Consider the following 20203-nt stretch of genomic DNA (forward strand, 5'->3'; position numbering starts at 1 on the left):
ACTCATGAAACCAGCATTACACAGACACATAAAGCAGACAAAGACAGTACAAAGAAAGTACAGGTCAATATTCCTCAGGAACATAAATGTAAACATTTTCAAAGTAGAGCACTGATTATAGTAATGTATCTAAAAGAATAATGAGGGGCGCCTGGGTGGCTCAGTCGTTAAGTATCTGCCTTCAGCTCAGGGCATGATCCCGGCGTTATAGGATCGAGCCCCACATCAGGCTCCTCCGCTATGAGCCTGCTTCTTCCTCTCCCACTCCCTCTGCTTGTGTTCCCTCTCTCGCTGGCTGTCTCTCTGTCAAATAAATAAATAAAATCTTTAAAAATAAATAAATAAATAAATAAATAAATAAATAAATAAATAAATAAAAGAATAATGCACTATGACCAAGTGGGATTTATCTTGGGAAGGCAAAGCTGGTTTAATATTTTAAAAATCAATTAATATAATCTACCTAATGTAATCAATTAATGGTCTAAAGAGAAAAACCCACATGGCCATATCACTGGACGCAGGAAAAAAATGACAAAATTCAACACCGATTCATGATAAAAAAAAAAAACTCTCACAAACTGGGACTAGAAGGGAACTTCCTTAACATGACAAAACCTATCTCCAAAAAACCTAGAGCAAATATTATACTTAACTATGAAAGACTGAATGCTTTCAAAGGCAGTCTCTTCAACAAATGGTGCTGGGAGAACAGGACAGCTACATGCATAAGAGTGAAACTGGACCGTTTCTTACAGCACACACACAGATAAATTCACAATTGATTAAGGACCTAAATGTAAGACCTGAAACCATTTCCTAGAGGAAAACATAGGCAGGAATCTCTCTGACATCAGCTGTAGAAACATTTTTCTACATATGTCTCCTCAGGCAAGGGAGAAAAAGCAAAATTAAACTATTGAGACTACACCAAAATTAGAAGCTTTTACGCAGCAAATGAAACGAACAAAAGACAGCCTACTGAATGGGAGAGGGTATTTGGAAATACATATCTGATAAGGGGTTAATCTCCAAAATATATAAAGAACTTCTATAACTCAACACCAAAAAACCACAAATAATCCAACTAAAAAATATAAGACACTAATAGACATTTTTCCAAAGACATGCAGATGGCCAACAGACATGAAAAGATGCTCAACATCACTGATCATCAGGGAAATGCAAATCAAAATGACAATGAGATATCACTTTACACCTGTCAGAGTGGCTAAAATCAAAACCACAAGAAAATAATATGTGTTGGTGAGGAAAAGGAACCCTTGTGCACTCCTGGTGGGAATGCAAGCTGGTGTGGCCACTGTGGAAGACAGTATGGAGGTTCCTCAAAAAAATAAAAACAGATTGCCCCTATGATCCAGTAATCCCACTACTGGGTATTTACCCAAAGAATACAAAAACACCAATTCAAGAAGATATATGCACTCCTCCGTTTACTGCAGCATTATTTACAATAATCAGGATATGGAAGCAACCCGAGGGACCATTTGTAGGTGAATGGATAAGGAAGATGTGGTGTGTGGGCATATCCACACAACGCCGTAACAGGCACTCAGATTGGAAAGAAAGACACAAACCCATCTCTATGCACAGACAATATTGTCTGTAGAAAACCCAGAGGAATCTATAAGAAAACCCCTAGGATAAGCAAGTTTAACAAGGTCACAGGATGAAAGATTAACACAAAAATCAGCATATTTTTATATACTATCAATACACAATTGAAAAGATGATTATTGGTACAGAATAAATTTCAATGAACTGGCTACAAGTCACATAGATTCCCTCTAACTTCGAAATACAGCTAGTTAGACTTAAGTTCCTATTTTATTGACTGGTTCATTACCTAGTTTATGGACTACCCTTGACTGTATAGCTAGGATGCCAAAAGGGAACATTTCTTTCCAGGAGAGAGTGCCAACAGCTCTGTTCAGGACTCAGGGCAGTTTGATCTCCTTCACTTACCGCTCTGCACTTTCCTGAGTGGAATGCCAGGTTCTTCTTCCTCAAGCCGCTCAGCACCTTGCAGGAGAGCATGGATCTCTGGGTGCAGCTCATCCACACTAGCTTCCCCTGAGGCCAGTGCTCGGCAGTGCAAAACCAAGGCGACATCTTGGTTATAGAAACGAAAATACCGACATACCCTACTTGCTTCGTGCACACAGCCGTCATCCAATAGGCGCCCAATCAGAAAGTTCAGCGACTCCTGCTCCTTCCCATCCAGTCTGTCCTCACAAGTCTCTCTGGATGGAAGGCCATTAAGTTCTAAGTATTTGGATGTGTTCAGAGCAGCCAACATGGAGAGTGAAAACTTACTGGCTACGCTATCAAAGGAAAGTTCCCCACTAGTCGAGACGTGTGGAGAAAACCCGGGCTCTGTTTCCTCCTGCTTTTCTCTGAGGGTGTGCTGGGCGATGCGGCAGAGCCAGATCTGCTTCTCCAGCTCCTCCAGTTCGTCCACAGGCCCCAGGTCCTCCTGAGCAAGCCAGTGCGCCGCCAGTGCGAGCAGCAGCTGGCGCTCCCCGACGCCGCTCCGGCCCCCCTCAGCTGGGGGCTCTGGCACCTCCCCGGCCTGAGCTGAGAAAAAGGAAGAAGCTGCTCTGCTTGAAATGGCATTTTTCTTAAAATTCTCATGACATTTTTTCCAGAAGTCAATTCTTGCTTGTTTCAGGGACCACTGGTCAATGTGTTTTAAGGTCTGCATTTCCTGTGTTACCTGTGAAATTTAACAGAACACTTTTTAGCCTTTCCTGGATAAAGAAGTATCATAAATGCTCATGTTCCCTAAGTATGCCGTACTTGTTAAAGCCAAATCAGGTCAGAGAACATGAGACGTGGCTACAGATGATCCTGGATATTTCATCTGGACAGTTAAACTATGAAAGTCGATTCTACATTTATCTAATTGAAGGGGGTTCAAGACGAAGCCATCCTATATTTAATTCTATTCCAAGCACAAGAGTTGTAGCGTAGCCTGTACGCTAACCTTGGTTTCAAGCACACATTCGACACTAATGGGCATCCTAGGGCTCATCCATCTCTGGAAGTAATGTGTGTATCAAAAGTAAAAAAGCCTTGGGGCGCCTGGGTGGCACAGCGGTTGAGCATCTGCCTTCGGCTCAGGGCGTGATCCCGGCGTTATGGGATCAAGCCCCACATCAGGCTCCTCCGCTGTGAGCCTGCTTCTTCCTCTCCCACTCCCCCTGCTTGTGTTCTCTCTCTCGCTGGCTGTCTCTGTCTCTGTCAAATAAATAAATAAAATCTTTAAAAAAAAAAAAAAAAAGTAAAAAAGCCTCTTCTCCTATAAATCACATAGCTCATTCGGTTCTGTTTAACGCTAGTTCAAAAAGCTAAGATTTCAAATAACTTAAAAGACTAATGATACCTCTTCAATAACCAAGCTGTCAGCGGGTAGTTCTGCTAATTCTGCTACTCTTCTGGCCAAAGCAAACTGTCCCGCTGTCTCCAGTTTTTCCAAAATATATTTACATTCATGCTGAAAATTTTCAAGGCTGTAGCTGGTAATAATTGCATGATTAATGGCTATGGACGTGTCCTTTAAAATTTGGCTAAGGACACAGAGCTTCTTCACATCTGGACCTGTGCCAAAGAGAAGAGGGTATAAAACATTTAATCAGTAACATGCTGCCATCAGAGGGTAAGTATGTATGTTTAACACAATAATGTGATTAAAGAAAACACAAAAACCTATTTTTCTACTCCAGCTGGCTAGCAGATGAAACCATAAGCCATCTCCTACATAGGAAGAACTTTCAAGATTTGCAGAGGGCCTCAATCTACACAGCTGGCTTTATGCACAGGGCAGAGGTCGGTGGCCTGCCATGTAGTTAGTACCAACTCAGTCAACCTTGGGAAGATCTAGCCATTCATTCAGGCCAATCCCAACGCTTTCTGGATTTTTCTCCAACCTTGAACAAATTTGTTTTTATGATTGTTCACTTGCTCATTCAGTGCAGACACCATGTGGATTAAGACACAGAACTGGGAGGACAGCTCCAAGCGCGGTTGGCCAATATCCAGATCTCTTAACGGAGCATGTCATATTCAGAATGGAGCATCACTTGCTCCTTTGGACAACTACTTAAACCAGGGACCCAGCTGAGCTCTTGTTGTTGTTCCTTTTTTTTTTTTTTTTTTAAGATTTATTAATTTGAGAGAGAGAGAGAGCATGGAGCAAGGCTGAGGGGCAGAAAGAGTCTAGGGCAGACTCTGCGCTGAGCACAGAGCCCGATATGGGGCTCAATGCCATAATCCTGAGATCATGCCCTGAGCCGAAACCAAGGAGGGGCATGAAAAACATTCTGTAGGAGCCTATTCCCAATGGCACCTGCTGGGCTGTGGTCTGATTTAGGTAGTTCTGGGGACTACCAGTAGGGGGATGCTGGGTTTCTTCGTTGACAGCATATAAAACCTAGGTTTTTAGAAAAACAATTTCTCTTCTCTAGGCACATGTGTGTTATACACACACAGAACATAAAATTATGTTATAAAAGCAGCATAACAGTTAACAATATAGACAATCCTTGTAATTTTTCAAGGATACAGTAACTGTGGCAAGAAAACAGGAAGTTCATTTCTGAAAAAAATTAAAATTACTACAGATCAATGAAAACACCTGTATGTTAAAAGGACATACTATTTGGTCTACAGAGTAATGGACAAGTCCCCTCTTACAGACACTGCATTTTGGAAACACCCCTCTTTGTTTCCTATCTTCAGCCCTGACAGCCTGCACCACAGGCACTGGGCCAGCATTCAGGCACTGTTCTGTGCTGATATGAGCTCTCCAGGGGAGTATCTGTGAGTAACCCTAGTAGTGAAAACGTCAGAATCTAGTATAAAACAACAGCATAATCATGCAACAAAAACTTGAAATTATCAAGTAGAAAAGAAGGTAAGGCAATAACTGGTTTCACCCGATCAGCAACAACCTTAGAGACTGCCAGTGTCTGGAGGAATCTGCAAAAAATAAGCATCATTTGTCTCTGAAACCTTCAAAATGGATTGGTCATTCCTGAAATAGAGTCTGTGACCCTGAGCAATGGCGACATAGTAAGGCTACTTGTCAGAAAAAAGAATGACAGTGACAGGGTGGAGACTAGCCAGGGGGAAACGCAGTTGACAGTCCGCAGAAGGAGCAGACAGGCGTTATTACTTAGGTTATACCCTGTCGTGCCATGTTTTGAATGCTTTAAGCAAGACTGAAGTTTCCTGCAACCTCTTCTTCATACCTCATTAGGGACTGTAAATGTAATGTTACATATCATATGCATCTTTATTTCCTGAATGCCCTTCTAAAATATTTTCAAGATTAAGGAAGCTAATTTCTTAACAACAACTTAACTGCAAGGACTGTCTTACCATCAGAGAAGAGATCTTCTATTCCAACGAAGAGCTGTAAAAGCTTCCCCAGTTCATACTGGGTCCCACACTGCCGCAGCATAAGCTTCAGAAGAAAACACACCTGCTCCTTCAGCCACGGGGCAGGGATGGTAGCAGTGTGGACCCTCGTGGCTGCTGTTTCAACCTAGGGAAATAAGAGGGGGTCAGGAAAGCCGGTTTCACAGCAACAGCAAATCAAAACCTCCAAATTTGGGAAGAGCTAAGAAAGCCAAGGTACCATCAAGAGTCATCTCCTATTACCAAGGGGAAGGCTTATTCAGGTCCTTTCCAAATGACAGGAATTGGAAGCACGCCTCAGAGGAGTGGCAAAAATAAGCCCTCCTTGGTAGCTCTGCGGTTCACCTCTCTTTGAGACATCCCACTGTAGAGAGCTGTGTGTGTCACAGCCAAGGATGGACAAGAGACCTTGAGACTGAATGCTAGCTATGGAGCGAACGGATGCAAATACCCACAAATTAGTGACTGCCCAGCTAATGACCCTGTGAGGTGCTGTGACATTAAGCTGACATGTTTCACTTAACAGCTTTAGAGAGGGATGTAGGCCTGCTCTGGAATCCAGAAGATCTGAAATTCATATATCAAGACGTCTTAGAAAGATTTAACATTGCCCAACGTACTCTACCCATTTGGTTGTAGTTTCGACTATAATTAGGAGAGGATCTCGATTAAGAAGCCTGGATTTACGTCACTACAATCAAATGCTAGCAATATTAATAGGAAGATGACCCCTAGTAGCAGGCTGCATTAGCTTGAATTAGAGCATGAGTTCTTAGTCTTTGTTTACTTGTTTATCTACTCCTGCTGCTGTAAGAAGAGGGTCTACAGCAGGCAGGTGATGGAGCTGGTGGAAGGAAAAACATACATGGAAGTAAAGGGAGGAGGCAAGGATGGAAGAGGCGCGCTGTCCCTCCACAGGGACAAGCTGAGGCAGGGGCAGTCAGGCAGGAGTAAGAAGACACCTGGGAGGATCTAAGTATACGATGAAAAACTATAAAACTCCTAAGAGACAATGTAAGAGAAAACTCAGATGACCTTGGATACGGTGAAACCTTTCTAGATAAAACACCAAAGACATAATCCATGAAAAAAATGATCAGATTGATTTCATTAAAATTAAAAACTTCTGCTCTACAAAACAAAATCTCAAGAGAATGAGAAGACTAGCAGCAGACTGAGAGAAAATATTTGCAAAAGACACATCTGATAATGGACTGTTATCCAGAATACACGAAGAACTCTTTAAATGGCAAACAAACAAACAAAAAAACCCCCGCAACACTATTAAAAACTAGGCTGGGGGTGCCTGGCTCAGCTCAGTAAGTACAGCATGCAAGTCCTGATCTTGGGGTTGTGAGTTTGAGCCCCATGCTGGGCATAGAGTTCACTTAGAAAAAAAAAAAGGCTGAAGACCTTAACAGATACCTCACCAAAGAAGATACACAGATGGCAAATAAACGTGTAAAAAGATGCTCCCCATCATATGCAAATTAAAACAATGCCATATTGCAACGACCTATTAGAATGGCCAGAATTTGGAACACTGACAACCCCAGAGGCCGGCACGGATGTGGATCTGAGGAACTATCATACGCTGCTGGTGGGAATACAAATGATACAGCTGCCTTGGAAGAAAGTCTGATGGTTTCTTATAAACCTAAGCATACTTTTACCATTTGATCCAGCAGCTGTGCTCCTTGCTATTTACCCAAAGGAGTTAGAAATTTATATCCACACAAAAACCTACACACAGATGTTTAGAGAAGCTGTATTTTTTTTTTTTTAAGATTTTATTTATTTATTTGACAGAGAGAGACAGTGAGAGAAGGAACACAAGCAAGGGGAGTGTGAGAGGGAGAAGCAGGCTTCCCGCCGAGCAGGGAGCCCGATGTGGGGCTCAATCCCAGGGCCTGATCATGACCTGAGCCGAAGGCAGACACTTAACGGCTGAGCCACCCAGGCGCCCCACCCCCCCCTTTTTTTTAAAGATTTTATTTATTTATTTATTTGAGAGAGAGAGAGGGAAGGGAAGTACACAAGCAGGGAGAGTGGGAGAGAGAGAAGCAGGCTCCCCGCTGAGCAGGGAGCGGATGCGGGACTTGATCCCGGGACCCTGGGATCACGACCTGAGCCAAAGGCAGATGCTTACCCCAACTGAGCCACCCAGACACCCCTAGAGCAGCTGTATTTTTAAGTGCCAAAACTCGGAAGAAAACACTAAAAAGAAACAAGCTATTAAGCCAGAAAAAGACACGGAGGAAACTTAAATACATATTGCTAAGTGAAAGAAGCCAGTCTAAAAATAAAAAGTCTATGTTTCATATAATTCCGACTATACCACATTCGGGAAAAGGCAATACTATGGAGACAGTAAAAAGATCAGTAGTTGCCTGGGGTTGGGGGGGGGATAAACAGAGAATAGAAGATTTTTTAGGGCAGTGAGACTACTTTGTAGGACACAAGAACAATGCAGGTATGCTATTATACATTTCTCCAAATGTATACCCAAAGAACGTACACCAAGAGTAAACCCAAAGGTAAACAATGGATTTGGGGTGATTATGATGTGTCACTAGAGCTTCATCCTTGATAACAAATGGACTATTCTGGTGAGTGATACTGATAACGGGGAGGCTCTAAATGTGTGGGGGCAGGGGATATATGGGAAATCTCTGAACCTTCCTCTTAATTTTGTGATTAACTAAAACTGCTCTAAAAAATAAATTTCTTTAAAAAAGGTGGGGCTGGGGGGGATGTTGGTACAGAGTGGAAAGTACCAGGATCTGTATCCTCACCTAGACAAATGCACTGGCAAGATCCATTCAGTGCAATTATTCTGGAACTCTAGAGGCCGTTGAAAGCTTGCAAGCTCCAGAGGAAGACCTAATGGAAGGTAAATTGCTGGTAATCGTGGTCAATTTCTGTCCTTAGCAGTTGCGGCTACCCACTCCCCACCCCTGGCCACATGAGGCAGCTGTGCACGTACACGTTCCTGGAGCAGCCTGGACACAGCTTGTAGGAGCTGCAGGGACAAAAAAGGAACCTATCCTTCAAATAACAAAAATTGGTGCTCTGATCACTGGTTGTTGTTTCTGACCACAGAGATACAGGCATGGAGGTGTGCAGCCATTGTTGTTTCACCTCACCCACCGTTGCCAGCCCCTCCCCCTCCAACTGAACAGACTTCCAGGAGATTTAAAGGGTTGGCACCACGCTGCCTGGGTGGCCCAGTTGGTTAAGTGCCTGCCTTTGGCTCAGGTCATGATCCCAGGATCCTGGGATTGAGCCCCACATCGGGCTCCCTGCTCAGCGGGGAGTCTGCTTCTCCCTCTGGCTTGTGTTCTCTTGCTTTCTCTCTCAACTAAATAAATAAAATCTTTAAAAAATAAAAAAATATAAAGGACTGGCACCCTTTTCCTCCCCACTTCCTTCATTTTTTTGCTTTTTTCCTTTTTGGGAGCCAAACATTAAAGATTAGGACAATTAAAAACTGCATATATGAGGAAAATTAGAAATTGACTGTGTATATGCAGGGAAAGGCTCAGAAAAGACCTGAGAAGACCTTAGGTTTGTTTACACTTCATGCCGATCCTTGGCACAGAAACGAATTTTGACCATCCAAAACCCCAAAATAATAAAGAAAACAATAATAAAACTAGCAAACCCTGGGGCAGTGGGAGAATCTGATTTCCATGGTTATCACATCATTAGATCCAAATGTCCAGAGTTCAATAGAGAATCACAAGGTATACAAAGAAACAGGAAAATAGGGCCCATTCAAAGAGAAAACAAAATGACAGAAACTGTTCCTAAAATAGACCTAACGGCAGGTACACTAGACACAGGTTTTAAAACAACTGTTTTAACCAAAGTGGATATACAGAAAGTTGAAAACAATGTGTGAACAAAATGGAAAAATCAACAAAGAAAGAGAAAACCTAAAAAGAAACAAACAAAAAATCTGGAGCTGAAAAGTAAAATAACAAAACGGAGATAGAATTAAAATAACGAATTTACTAGAGAGATTGAAAGGCAGATGCAAGCAGGCAGAATAAAGAATGAGCAAATTTAAAGGCAGGACAATGGAAATTACTAAGTTTGAGGAAGAGAAAGAAGATTGAAGAAATGCAAACAGAGCCCTAAGAGACCTCTGGGACATTATCGAGTAGACCAACGGAAGTACCATGTGAGTCCCAGAAGAAGAGGGAAAGGAGTAGAGAGACTGCTTGAAGAAATAATGGCTGAATACTTCCCAAACTTGATGAAAGACATGAATATAAACAAAACATAAACATCCCAGAAGTTCAACAAACTCTAAGCAAGAAGAACTGAAAGGGACCCACAATGAGACACGCTGTAATCAAACTTTCTTAAGACAAAGAACAAAAAAAGAAATTTGGAAGCAACAGGAGAGAAGTGACAGATCACATACAAGGGACCCTCAAGAAGATTATCTGCAGAGCTCTCATCAGAAACTTTGGAGGCCAGAAGACAGTGGGCTGATATATTTAAAGTGCTCAGAGAAAAATACCGTCACCAAGAATCCTATATTCAGCAAAACTATCCTTCAAAAGTGAGGGGGAAATTAAGACATTCCCAGGGAAACAAAGCTGAGGGGGTCTTTGACCACTAGACTGGCTTTGCCAAGAGGTCCTGTAAGGTAAAATGAACGGACACTAGACAGTACCTCAAAGTCATTTACGTTTATACGTAAATACGTGTATTTACGTATAAATATGTGGGCAATAAACGTAAATATGCGGGCAATTATAAAAGCCAGTATTACTGTAGCAATGGGTTTCTGTTTTCTTTCTTTTTTTTTTTTTTTTAAAGATTTTATTTATTTATTCGACAGAGATAGAGACAGCCAGTGAGAGAGGGAACACAAGCAGGGGGAGTGGGAGAGGAAGAAGCAGGCTCATAGCAGAGGAGCCTGATGTGGGGCTCGATCCCACAACGCCAGGATCACACCCTGAGCCGAAGGCAGACGCTTAACCGCTGTGCCACCCAGGCGCCCCGGGTTTCTGTTTTCTATATGATTCAAGAGACTAATGCATATAAAGAAAAAAGAACAATTATTAATATAAAAGCTGGTATTACTGTAACTTTGGTTTGTAACTCCAAATCTTATTTTCTTCATAATTTAAGAGACTAATGCCCTGGGGCGCCTGGGTAGCGCAGTCGTTAAAGCGTCTGCCTTCGGCTCAGGGCGTGATGCCGGCGTACCGGGATCGAGTCCCACATCGGGCTCCTCCGCTGGGAGCCTGCTTCTTCCTCTCCCACTCCCCCTGCTGTGTTCCCTCTCTCGCTGGCTGTCTGTCACATAAATAAATAAAATCTTTAAAAAAAAAAAAAAAAAGAGACTAATGCCCTGAAAGGAATTACTATGTTTTGGGGCACATAATGTATAAAGATGTAATCTGGTGACATCAACAACTAAAAGATGTGAGGTCAGAGCGGCAAAGGAGCACTTTTTGTATGTTATTGAAGTTAAGCTGGCATAAATTCATGGTAACCAAAAAGAAAATAGCTATAGGATAAGCACAAAATGAAATGAGAAAGGAATTTAAACATTTCCCTACAAAAGAATCAACTAAACACAAAAGAAAACAGTAATGCAGGAAATGAGAAACAAAAAAGCTGCAAGGCATAAAGAAAACCAAGAGCACGATGGCAGAAGCAAGTTCTTCCTGGTCAGTAATTACTTCAAATGTAAATAGATTAAGCTCTCCAATTAAAGACCGAGATCAGCAGAACGGACAAAAACACATGATCCAACTACGTGCTGTCTACAAGAGACTCACTTGAGATCCAAGACAGAAACAGGCTGCAAGTAGAAGGATGGAAAAAGGTACTCCGTGCAAGTAGTAACAAACAAACAAAATAACAAGGGTGGCTATAGTAGTATCCAACAAAATAAACTTTAAGGAGATTAGATACTAATAAAATGTTCGATACAGCAAGAAAATATAGCAATTATAAACATTTACACACCTAATGACAGATTATCAAAATAGGTTAAGCAAAAGCTGATGGAATTGAAGGGAAAAATAGACAGTTCTACAGTAACAGTTGAAGACTTCAACTACCTCACTCACAATAATGGATAGAATAATGAGACAGAGATAAGAAAATAGAGGCCTTAACACAATAAACTGAATAGATCTAATGGACATATAAAGAATGTTCTACCCAAGAAAAATAGAAAACACATTCTTCTTAAGTGCACATGAGATATTTTCCCGGACAGACCATACGTTAAGCCACAGGTTTCAACAGATTTTAAAAGACAGAGATCATACAATGTATCTTCTCTGACCAAAATTGGATAAAATTAAAAGGAAGGAAAACTGAACATTATCAGAAGGAAAACTGAAAATTCACAAAATCATGGAAATTAATACGTTTTTAGAGAGACAGAAGTCTCAAATTACTAAAATCAGAAATGAACATGGAGCCATTACAACCCATTCCACAGAAATAAAAGAGATTATAAGAGAGTACCATGAACAACTGCATGCCAAGAAGTGGGTAACTTAGATGAAATAGGCAAATTCCTAGAAACGCAAAACCTACCAAGACTAAATAACAAATAAATAGATAATATTAACAGACCTATAACTAGTAAGGACATTAACTCAGAAATCCAAAATCTCCCCACAAAGAAAAGCTCTGGATAGGATGGCTCCACTGGTGAATTCTAAAAACACTTAAAGAAGAACTATGACCAATCTTTTGCAAACTTTCCCAAATTATTTAAGAGGGGGGAACACTTCCCAACATATTTTATGAAACCAGCATAATCTTGATACTAAAGACAGATGAAGACACTACAAGAAAACTATAGACCATTATCCCTTAAGAACACTGATGTAAAAATCTTCAATAAAATACCAGCAAACTGAATTCAGCAGCATGTTAAAAGGATTATTCACCATTACCAAGTAAGATTTATTCTCTGGGATGCAAGGATGGTACAACATACAAAAAAAAAAAAAAAAAACAACGTATACATCACATCAACACAACATAGGGGAAAAATCCACATGATCATTTCAACTGATGTAAAAAAAAGTTTTTGACAAAATTCAATACTATTTCAAGGTTAAAAAACAAACTCAACAAATTGGGAATAGAAAGAAACTACCTTACATAATAAAAGCCATATGTGAAAAACCAAGAGTGAACATTTTACTCGATGGTGAAAGACTGAAACCATTCTTCTAAGATCAGGAAGAAGGCAAAGATGTCTGCTTTCAAACTTGTATTCCACACAGTACTGAAAGTTCTAGCCAGAGCCTACAGGCAAGAAAAAAAAAAAAAGGACCACCCAATTTGGAAAACAAATAAAATTATTTCTGCAGATGATACAATCCTATATGTAGAAAACCCTAACAAGGGGCGCCTGGGTGGCACAGCGGTTAAGCGTCTGCCTTCGGCTCAGGGCGTGATCCCGGCGTTATGGGATCGAGCCCCACATCAGGCTCCTCCGCTATGAGCCTGCTTCTTCCTCTCCCACTCCCCCTGCTTGTGTTCCCTCTCTTGCTGGCTGTCTCTATCTCTGTCGAATAAATAAAAATCTTTAAAAAAAAAAAAAAAAAACCCTAACAATTACACACACACACACACACACACACACACAAATCAACTGCATTTCTATACACAAACACTAAACAATCCATAAAGGAAACAATTCCATTTCCAAAAGCATCAAAAAGAATAAGTATTACTTAGGAATTAATGAAGTAAAAGACTCGTACAGTGAAAACCACAAAATACTGCTAAAATTAAAGACATAAATAAAGGCATGCAATGTTCATGGTTTGGAAGCCTTAATGTTGTTAAAACATCAATACTACCCAAAGTGATCTCTGAATTCAATGCAATCCCTATCAAAATCCCAATGATGTGTTTTTACAGAAATAGGAAAACCCATCCTAAAACCATTTGGGATCTTAAGGGACCCTCAAAAGCCAAAATAATCTTGAAAAAGAAGAACTCACCCTCCCTGATTTCAAAACTTACTACAAAGCTGTAGTAATCAAAACAGTGTGCCACTGGCACAGAGACAGACATAAAGACCAAGGGAATAGGACAGAAAGCCCAGAAATATACCCTCACGTATGCGGTCTAATGATTTTTGACAACCGTGCCAAGACCATTCAATGAGGAAAGGACAGTATTTGCAACAAATGGTGCTGGGAAAACTGAATGTCCACGTGCAAAAGAATGAAGTTGAACCCACCTAACACCATATACAAAAATTAACTCAAAATGGGCCAAGGACCTAAATATGAGACCTAAAACAATAAAAACCCTTAGAAGAAAACATAGGACAAAAGCTTCACAACATTAGATCTGGCAGTAACTTCTTGGATAGGACACCATAGGCGGAAGTAACAAGGGAAAAAACAGGCAAATCAAACTTCATGAACACTTAAGAAATTGTGCATCTAAAGACACTACCAACAGTAAAAAGGTAACCCAAAGAATGGGAGAAATTATGTGCAAATCATATATGATTAATATTTCAATGGGGATTAATACTTCAATAATATACAAAATTCCTAAAAACAACAACAAAAATAAACAATGAAATTTAAAAATGGGCAAAGGACTTAAATAGACATTTCCCCAAAGATGATATACAAATGGCCAATAGGCATGAGAAGATGCTCAACATCATTAATCATTAGGAAAACGCAAATCAAAACTACAACGAGATACTACCTCCTACCCATTAGAACGACTACTGTCAAAAAAAAAAAAAAATAGAAAACAATGGGGCGCCTGGCTGGCTCAGTTGGTAGAGCATGCAACTCTTGATCTTCGTGTCTTCACATTGGGTATAGAGCTTACTTCAAAACAAAACAAAACAGAAAACAAGTGTTGAAAGATAAACTCAAAACGGATGAAAGACCTAAATGTGAGATAGGAATCTATCAAAATTCTAGAGAGAACAGAGGCAGTAACCTCTTCGGCATCAGCCACTACAATTTCTTTCAAGACACGTCTTTAAAGGCAAGGGAATCAAAAGCAAAAATGAACTTTTGGGACTTAAAGCTTCTGCACAGCAAACAGTTAACAAAAGAAAGAGGCAACCCACAGAATGGGAGAAGATATTTGCAAATGACATTACAGATAAAGGGCTGGTATCCAAGATCTACAAAGAACTTACCAAACTCAACACCCAAAAAACAAATAATACAGTCAAAAATTGGGCAGAGACATGAACAGACACTTTTCCAAAGAAGACATACAAATGGCCAGCAGACACATGAAAAAGTGCTCAACGTCACTAGCCATCAGGGAAATACAAATCAAAACCATAATGAGATACCACCTTACACCAGTCAGAATCGCAAAAATTAACAAGTCAGGAAACGACAGATGTTGGAGAGGATGTGGAGAAAGGGGATCCCTCTTATGCTGTTGGTGGGAATGCAAGTTGGTACAGCCACTCTGGAAAACAGTATGGAGGTTCCTCAAAAAGTTAAAAATAGAGCTACCCTACAACCCAATAATTGCACTACAAGGTATTTACCCCAAAGATACAGATGTAGTAAAAAGAAGAGGCACATGCACACCAATGTTCATAGCAGCATTGTCCACAATAGCCAAACTATGGAAAGAGCCCAGATATCCATCAACACGAAAATGGGTAAAGAAGATGTGGTATACATATAGAAGGGGATATTACTCAGCCATCAGAAAGGATGAATACCCACCATTTGCATTGACATGGATGGAACTGGAGGGGATTATTGAAATAAATCAAGCAGAGAAAGACAATTATCATATGGTTTCACTCATATGTGGAACAAAAGGAATAGCACAGAGGACCATAGGCGAGGGAGGGAAAACTGAAGGGAAAGAAATCAGAGAGGGAGACAAACCATGAGAGGCTATGGACTCCAGGAAACAAACTGAGGGTTTCAGAAGGGAGGGGGTGGGGAGATGGGGAAGCTGGATGATGGGTATTAAGGAGGGCATGTGTTGTGATGAGCACTGGGTGTTATATGCAACTAATGAATCATTGAACACTACATCAAAAACTAATGATGTACTATATGGGGGCTAAAAGAACATGATTAAAAAAAGAAAACAAGTGTTGAAGAGGACGTGGAAAGACTGGAACCTTGTATACTGTTGTGGCAATGTAAAATGGTGTGGCTGCTACAGAAAGCAGTATGACAATTCCTCAAAATATTAAAGATAGAGTTACCATATCATCCAGCAATTTCACTTCTGGGAGGATACTCAAAAGAATTGAAAGCAGGATCTCGAAGAGATTATCTGTACACCATGTTCATAGTAGTATAGGTAAAATATGGAAGCCACCCAAATATTCAAGGATAGAGGAATGGATAAACAAAATGTGGCATATACATACAATGGAATTTTTTTGCATTTTAAAAGTTATTTTTATTGTGGAAAAGATCATATGTGCAAAAACAAGCAAAAACATGCATAAAATACATCTACACTATTTAAGGAATAATAAAAACATTCTGATGCTGAATATACAAGGTGAAGAAATGGAACTCTATCAGTACCTTAGATTACATCACATGCCTACAATCTCCCTCCCAGGAGGAAATGTTATCCTGATTCTATTTTTTTCCTTTTAATTGTTATTTAAATTCAATTAATTAACATATAATGTATTATTAGTTTCAGAGGGAGAGGTCAGTGATTCATCAGTCTTATATAATACCCAGTGCTCATTACTTCATGTACCCTCCTTAATGCCCATCACCCAGTTACTCCATCCACCAACCCCCCATCTCCCCTCTAGCAACCCTCTGTTTGTTTCCTGTGCTTAAAAGTCTCTTATGGTTTGTTTCCCTCTCTGATTTTGTCTTGTTTTATTTTTTCCTCTCTTCCCCTATGATCCTCTATTTTGCTTCTTAAATTTTATATTTTATATGATATGAATTTTATATGATAAAATCATAACTGTCTTTCTCTGAGTTATTTTGCTTCGCATAGTACCCTCTAGTTCCATCCATATCATTGCAAATGGCAAGATTTCATATTGTTTGATGGCTGAGCAGTATTCCATTGTATATAGATAATACATCTTCTTTATCCATTCATCTGCCAACAGACACCTGGGCTCTTTCCATTGTTTAGCTATTGTGGACATTGCTGCTATAAACACTGGGGTGCAAGTGCCCCCTCAGATCACTACATTTGTATCCTTTGGGTAAATACCTAGTAGTACAATTGCTGGGTTGTAGGGTAGCTCTATTTTCAACCTTTCGAGGAATCTCCATACTGTTTTCCAGAATGGCTGTACCAGCTTACATTCCCACCAACAGTGTAAGAGAGTTCCCCTTTCTCCACATCCTCTCCAACATCTGTCGTTTCCTGACTTAATTTTAGCCATTCTGACTGGTCTGAGATGGTAACTCATTGTGGTTTTGATTTGTATTTCCCTGATGGCCAGTGACGTTGAGCACTTTTTCATGTGTCTGCTGGCCATTTGGATGTCTTCTTTGGAGAAACGTCTGTTCATGTCTTCTGCCCATTTCTTGATTGGATTATTTGTTTTTTGGGTGTTGAGTTGGTAAGTTCTTTATAGATCTTGGATACTACCTCTTCATCTGATAGGTTGCTTGCAAGTATCTTCTCCCATTCTATCGGTTGTCTTTTGGTTCTGTCGACTGTTTCCTTTGCTGTGCAAAAGCTTTTTATCTTGATGAAGTCCCAATAGTTCATTTTTGCCTTTGTTTCCCTTGCCTTTGGAGACGTTGTCTAGCAAGAAGTTGCTGTGGCCAAGGTTGAAGAGGTTGCTGCCTCTGTTCTCCTCTAGGATTTTGATGGATTCCTGTCTCACATTTAGGTCTTTCATCCATTTTGAGTCCATTTTTCTGTATGGTGTAAGGAAATGGTCCAGTTTCATTCTTTTCCATGGGGCTGTCCAATTTCCCCAACACCATTTGTTGAAGAGACTGTTTTTTCCATTGGATATTCTTCCCTGCTTTGTCGAAGATTAGTTGACCATAGAGTTCAGGGTCCATTTCTGGGTTCTCTATGCTGTTCCATTGATCTATGTGTCTGTTTTTGTGCCAGTACCATACTGTCTTGATAATTACTAGAGCTTTGTAATAGAGCTTGAAGTCTGGAATTGTGATGCCACCAGCTTTGGTTTTCTTTTTCAACATTCCTTTGGCTACTTGGGATCTTTTCTGGTTCCGTACAAATTTTAGGATTATTTGCTCCAGTTCTGAGAAAAATGTTAATGGTATTTTGATAGGGATTGCATTGAATGTGTAGATTGCTCTGGGTAGCATAGACATTATAACAATATTTGTTCTTCCTTTCCATGAGCATGGAATGTTCTTCCATTTCTTTGTGTCTTCCTAAATTTCTTTCATAAGAATTCTGTAGTTTTTAGAGTGCAGATCCTTTGCCTTTTTGGTTAGGTTTATTCCTAGGTATCTAATGGTTTTTGATGAAATTGTAAATGGGATCGACTTCTTAATGTCTCTTTCTTCTGTCTCCTTGTTGGTGTATAGAAATGCAACTGATTTCTGTGCACTGATGTTATATCCTGCCACTTTGCTTAATTTCTGTATGAGTTCTAGCAATACGGGGGTGAAGTCTTCTGGGTTTTCCACATAAAGTATCATGTCATCTGTGAAGAGTGAGAGCTTGACTTCTTCTTTGATGATTTGAATGCCTTTTATTTCTTTTTGTTGTCTGATTGCTGAGGCTAGGACTTCTAGTACTATGTTGAACAACAGTGGTGATAGTGGACATCCCTGCCATGTTCCTGACCTTAGGGGAAAAGCTCTGTTTTTCCCCCAACATACAATGGAATTTTATTCAGCATTTAAAAGGAAGGAAACTCTGCATTCTACATGGATGAACTTTGACAACATCATGCTAAGTGAAATAAACCAGTCACAAAAAGACAAATATTGTACAATTCCACTTATATGAGGTACTTAAAGTAGCCAAATCATAAAGACAAAAAGTAGAACTGTGGTTGCCAGGGACTGGGAGTAAAGGAGAATGGGGAGTTACTGTTTAATGGGTATAGAGTTTCAGTTTAACAACATGACAAGGGTGACGGGGATGGACGGTGGTGATGGTCACACAACAATGGGAATGTATTTAATACCACTGAACTGTACACTTAATGGTTAGATGGTAAATGGTATGTGTATTTTGCTCCAAATAATAAGTCAAAAGAAAAGTAAGAAAAGATATCTGGTAGAACCCCAGCTGTAGAAAGTGACAGACTAAGGAAATTAACATTCTTATTTCCCGTGATTTTGGAACCTCAGGCATATTTGAATAACTGACTCAATATTTTCAAATAATATAACTTTTAAACCTTCATTACAGTTACTGATTGAGAGCAAAAGCCTATACTGAGGTCCCACTGTGACCTATTTGTTGGGTAGAACCAGCATATGGGTTTTGGCTCATTTATCGTAGAGTTCCTTTGGGGTAGAGAAAGCAAAAGTGCTAAAACCCCAAGCAGAACTAAGGCATATTTCTTGTCCTTCCTTATAACTTCCTCTTTTCTTCCATAGGGTTAATTAGCTCCATATGATAAACAGGCCTGAAACAAGCACTGAACGGATACAGCCTGAAATTGACCACACAGGTCAGCATCATTTGGACAGGGCCCATGAGTACTGTTGATGAAAAATGCCAGTATTTTCGGTCACAGTGAATAAAGCAGTATTAAACACCCTTCACACTCAATGCTGAGTTATCTTAGAGTGGCAAAGTGTGGCCCATGTACCACCACACTCCTCCTGCGCATCCACTGCAGGTCCTATTAATCCCTTTCCCATTGAGCTTGGCTGCAGCTTAGGACACAGACCAGAATTAGCACATTAGATGAAACTTCTCTGTCATGACTGGCAACTGAGGTGCTGTAGGCAAGGCCACTGTAACTCCTGTCCTGCCTCCCCACCTCTGGAAGAGTACAAATGAGTTAGCTTGAATTATGCCACATACCAGCTACTCGTCTGCTATCATAGTTTGACTACTAGCAGGTAACAGGCCACGCTAACCGATTTCGGATCAGTGACAAAGAGCAGCAGGGTTCCAACTTACAGTTTCAAAGCTCTTTTGGAACTCCAGAAGTTTAGCTTCAGCTTCCTTATAATTCTTGAAGAACATACACAGTTCGTACATCTCCATCATCAACAGTAGTGGGGAATCCTTTGAGGAAGAGTTTGGATGAAATTATAAAATCGTGAAGTCAATCAATGGTATTATCTCAATGAATAATGCCAATATCAGAGAAGGTTAAAGTAAAAACCTAAGTACTACCAATAACAGTTTCACAGAATTAAATCATGTATGTTAAAAAGAAAGGTTAAATTTGTATTTACCTTTTAGAAAAAAGATATTCAGACCAGGTATACCTACTCAACAGTCCATTTTCTGGCTGTTCTATACTTGGTCCATTGCACAGGAGGGGGAGACATTCCACTAGATGATGCCAGGAGAGCTCTACACACACTCCTGGAAAATGGGCTCCACTGAGCTGCCAACCTACTGCTGTCTGTGGCATTTCCATCACATCAGTGGGAGCTTTTCAGTCCAGAGACAGGAGTTTTGGAATGAGAAAGTATAGATCTGAACTATAAACACACTACTTACTGAAGTACTTTGAGACCCTGGGCATGTTACTTAAGTTCAGTGAGCCTGAGTTTACTACACAAAAATGAGGATGCTACCACTTTATAACATCCTATATTATTATCTCTCTATATAGGATTATTGTGAG

At 40.2% G+C, this 20203-nt stretch overlaps 1 protein-coding gene across 1 annotated transcript in view; it reads right to left on the bottom strand.

Moving 5' to 3' along the window:
- The window catches only part of SPG11 (SPG11 vesicle trafficking associated, spatacsin), a 79508-nt gene that overhangs the window by 11874 nt on the left and 47431 nt on the right, over window positions 1-20203 (bottom strand). Inside the window, exons 27-30 of the mRNA XM_008702139.2 lie at window positions 19525-19632; window positions 5404-5569; window positions 3407-3621; window positions 1987-2737 (exon numbers count right to left, since the gene is read on the bottom strand). Coding sequence (XP_008700361.2) covers window positions 1987-2737; window positions 3407-3621; window positions 5404-5569; window positions 19525-19632 — 1240 coding nt within the window. The remainder of the gene's footprint in view (window positions 1-1986; window positions 2738-3406; window positions 3622-5403; window positions 5570-19524; window positions 19633-20203) is intronic.

This window comes from Ursus maritimus, unplaced genomic scaffold (assembly GCF_017311325.1).
Source record: "Ursus maritimus isolate PB19 unplaced genomic scaffold, ASM1731132v1 scaffold_35, whole genome shotgun sequence".
Lineage (NCBI taxonomy): Eukaryota > Metazoa > Chordata > Mammalia > Carnivora > Ursidae > Ursus > Ursus maritimus.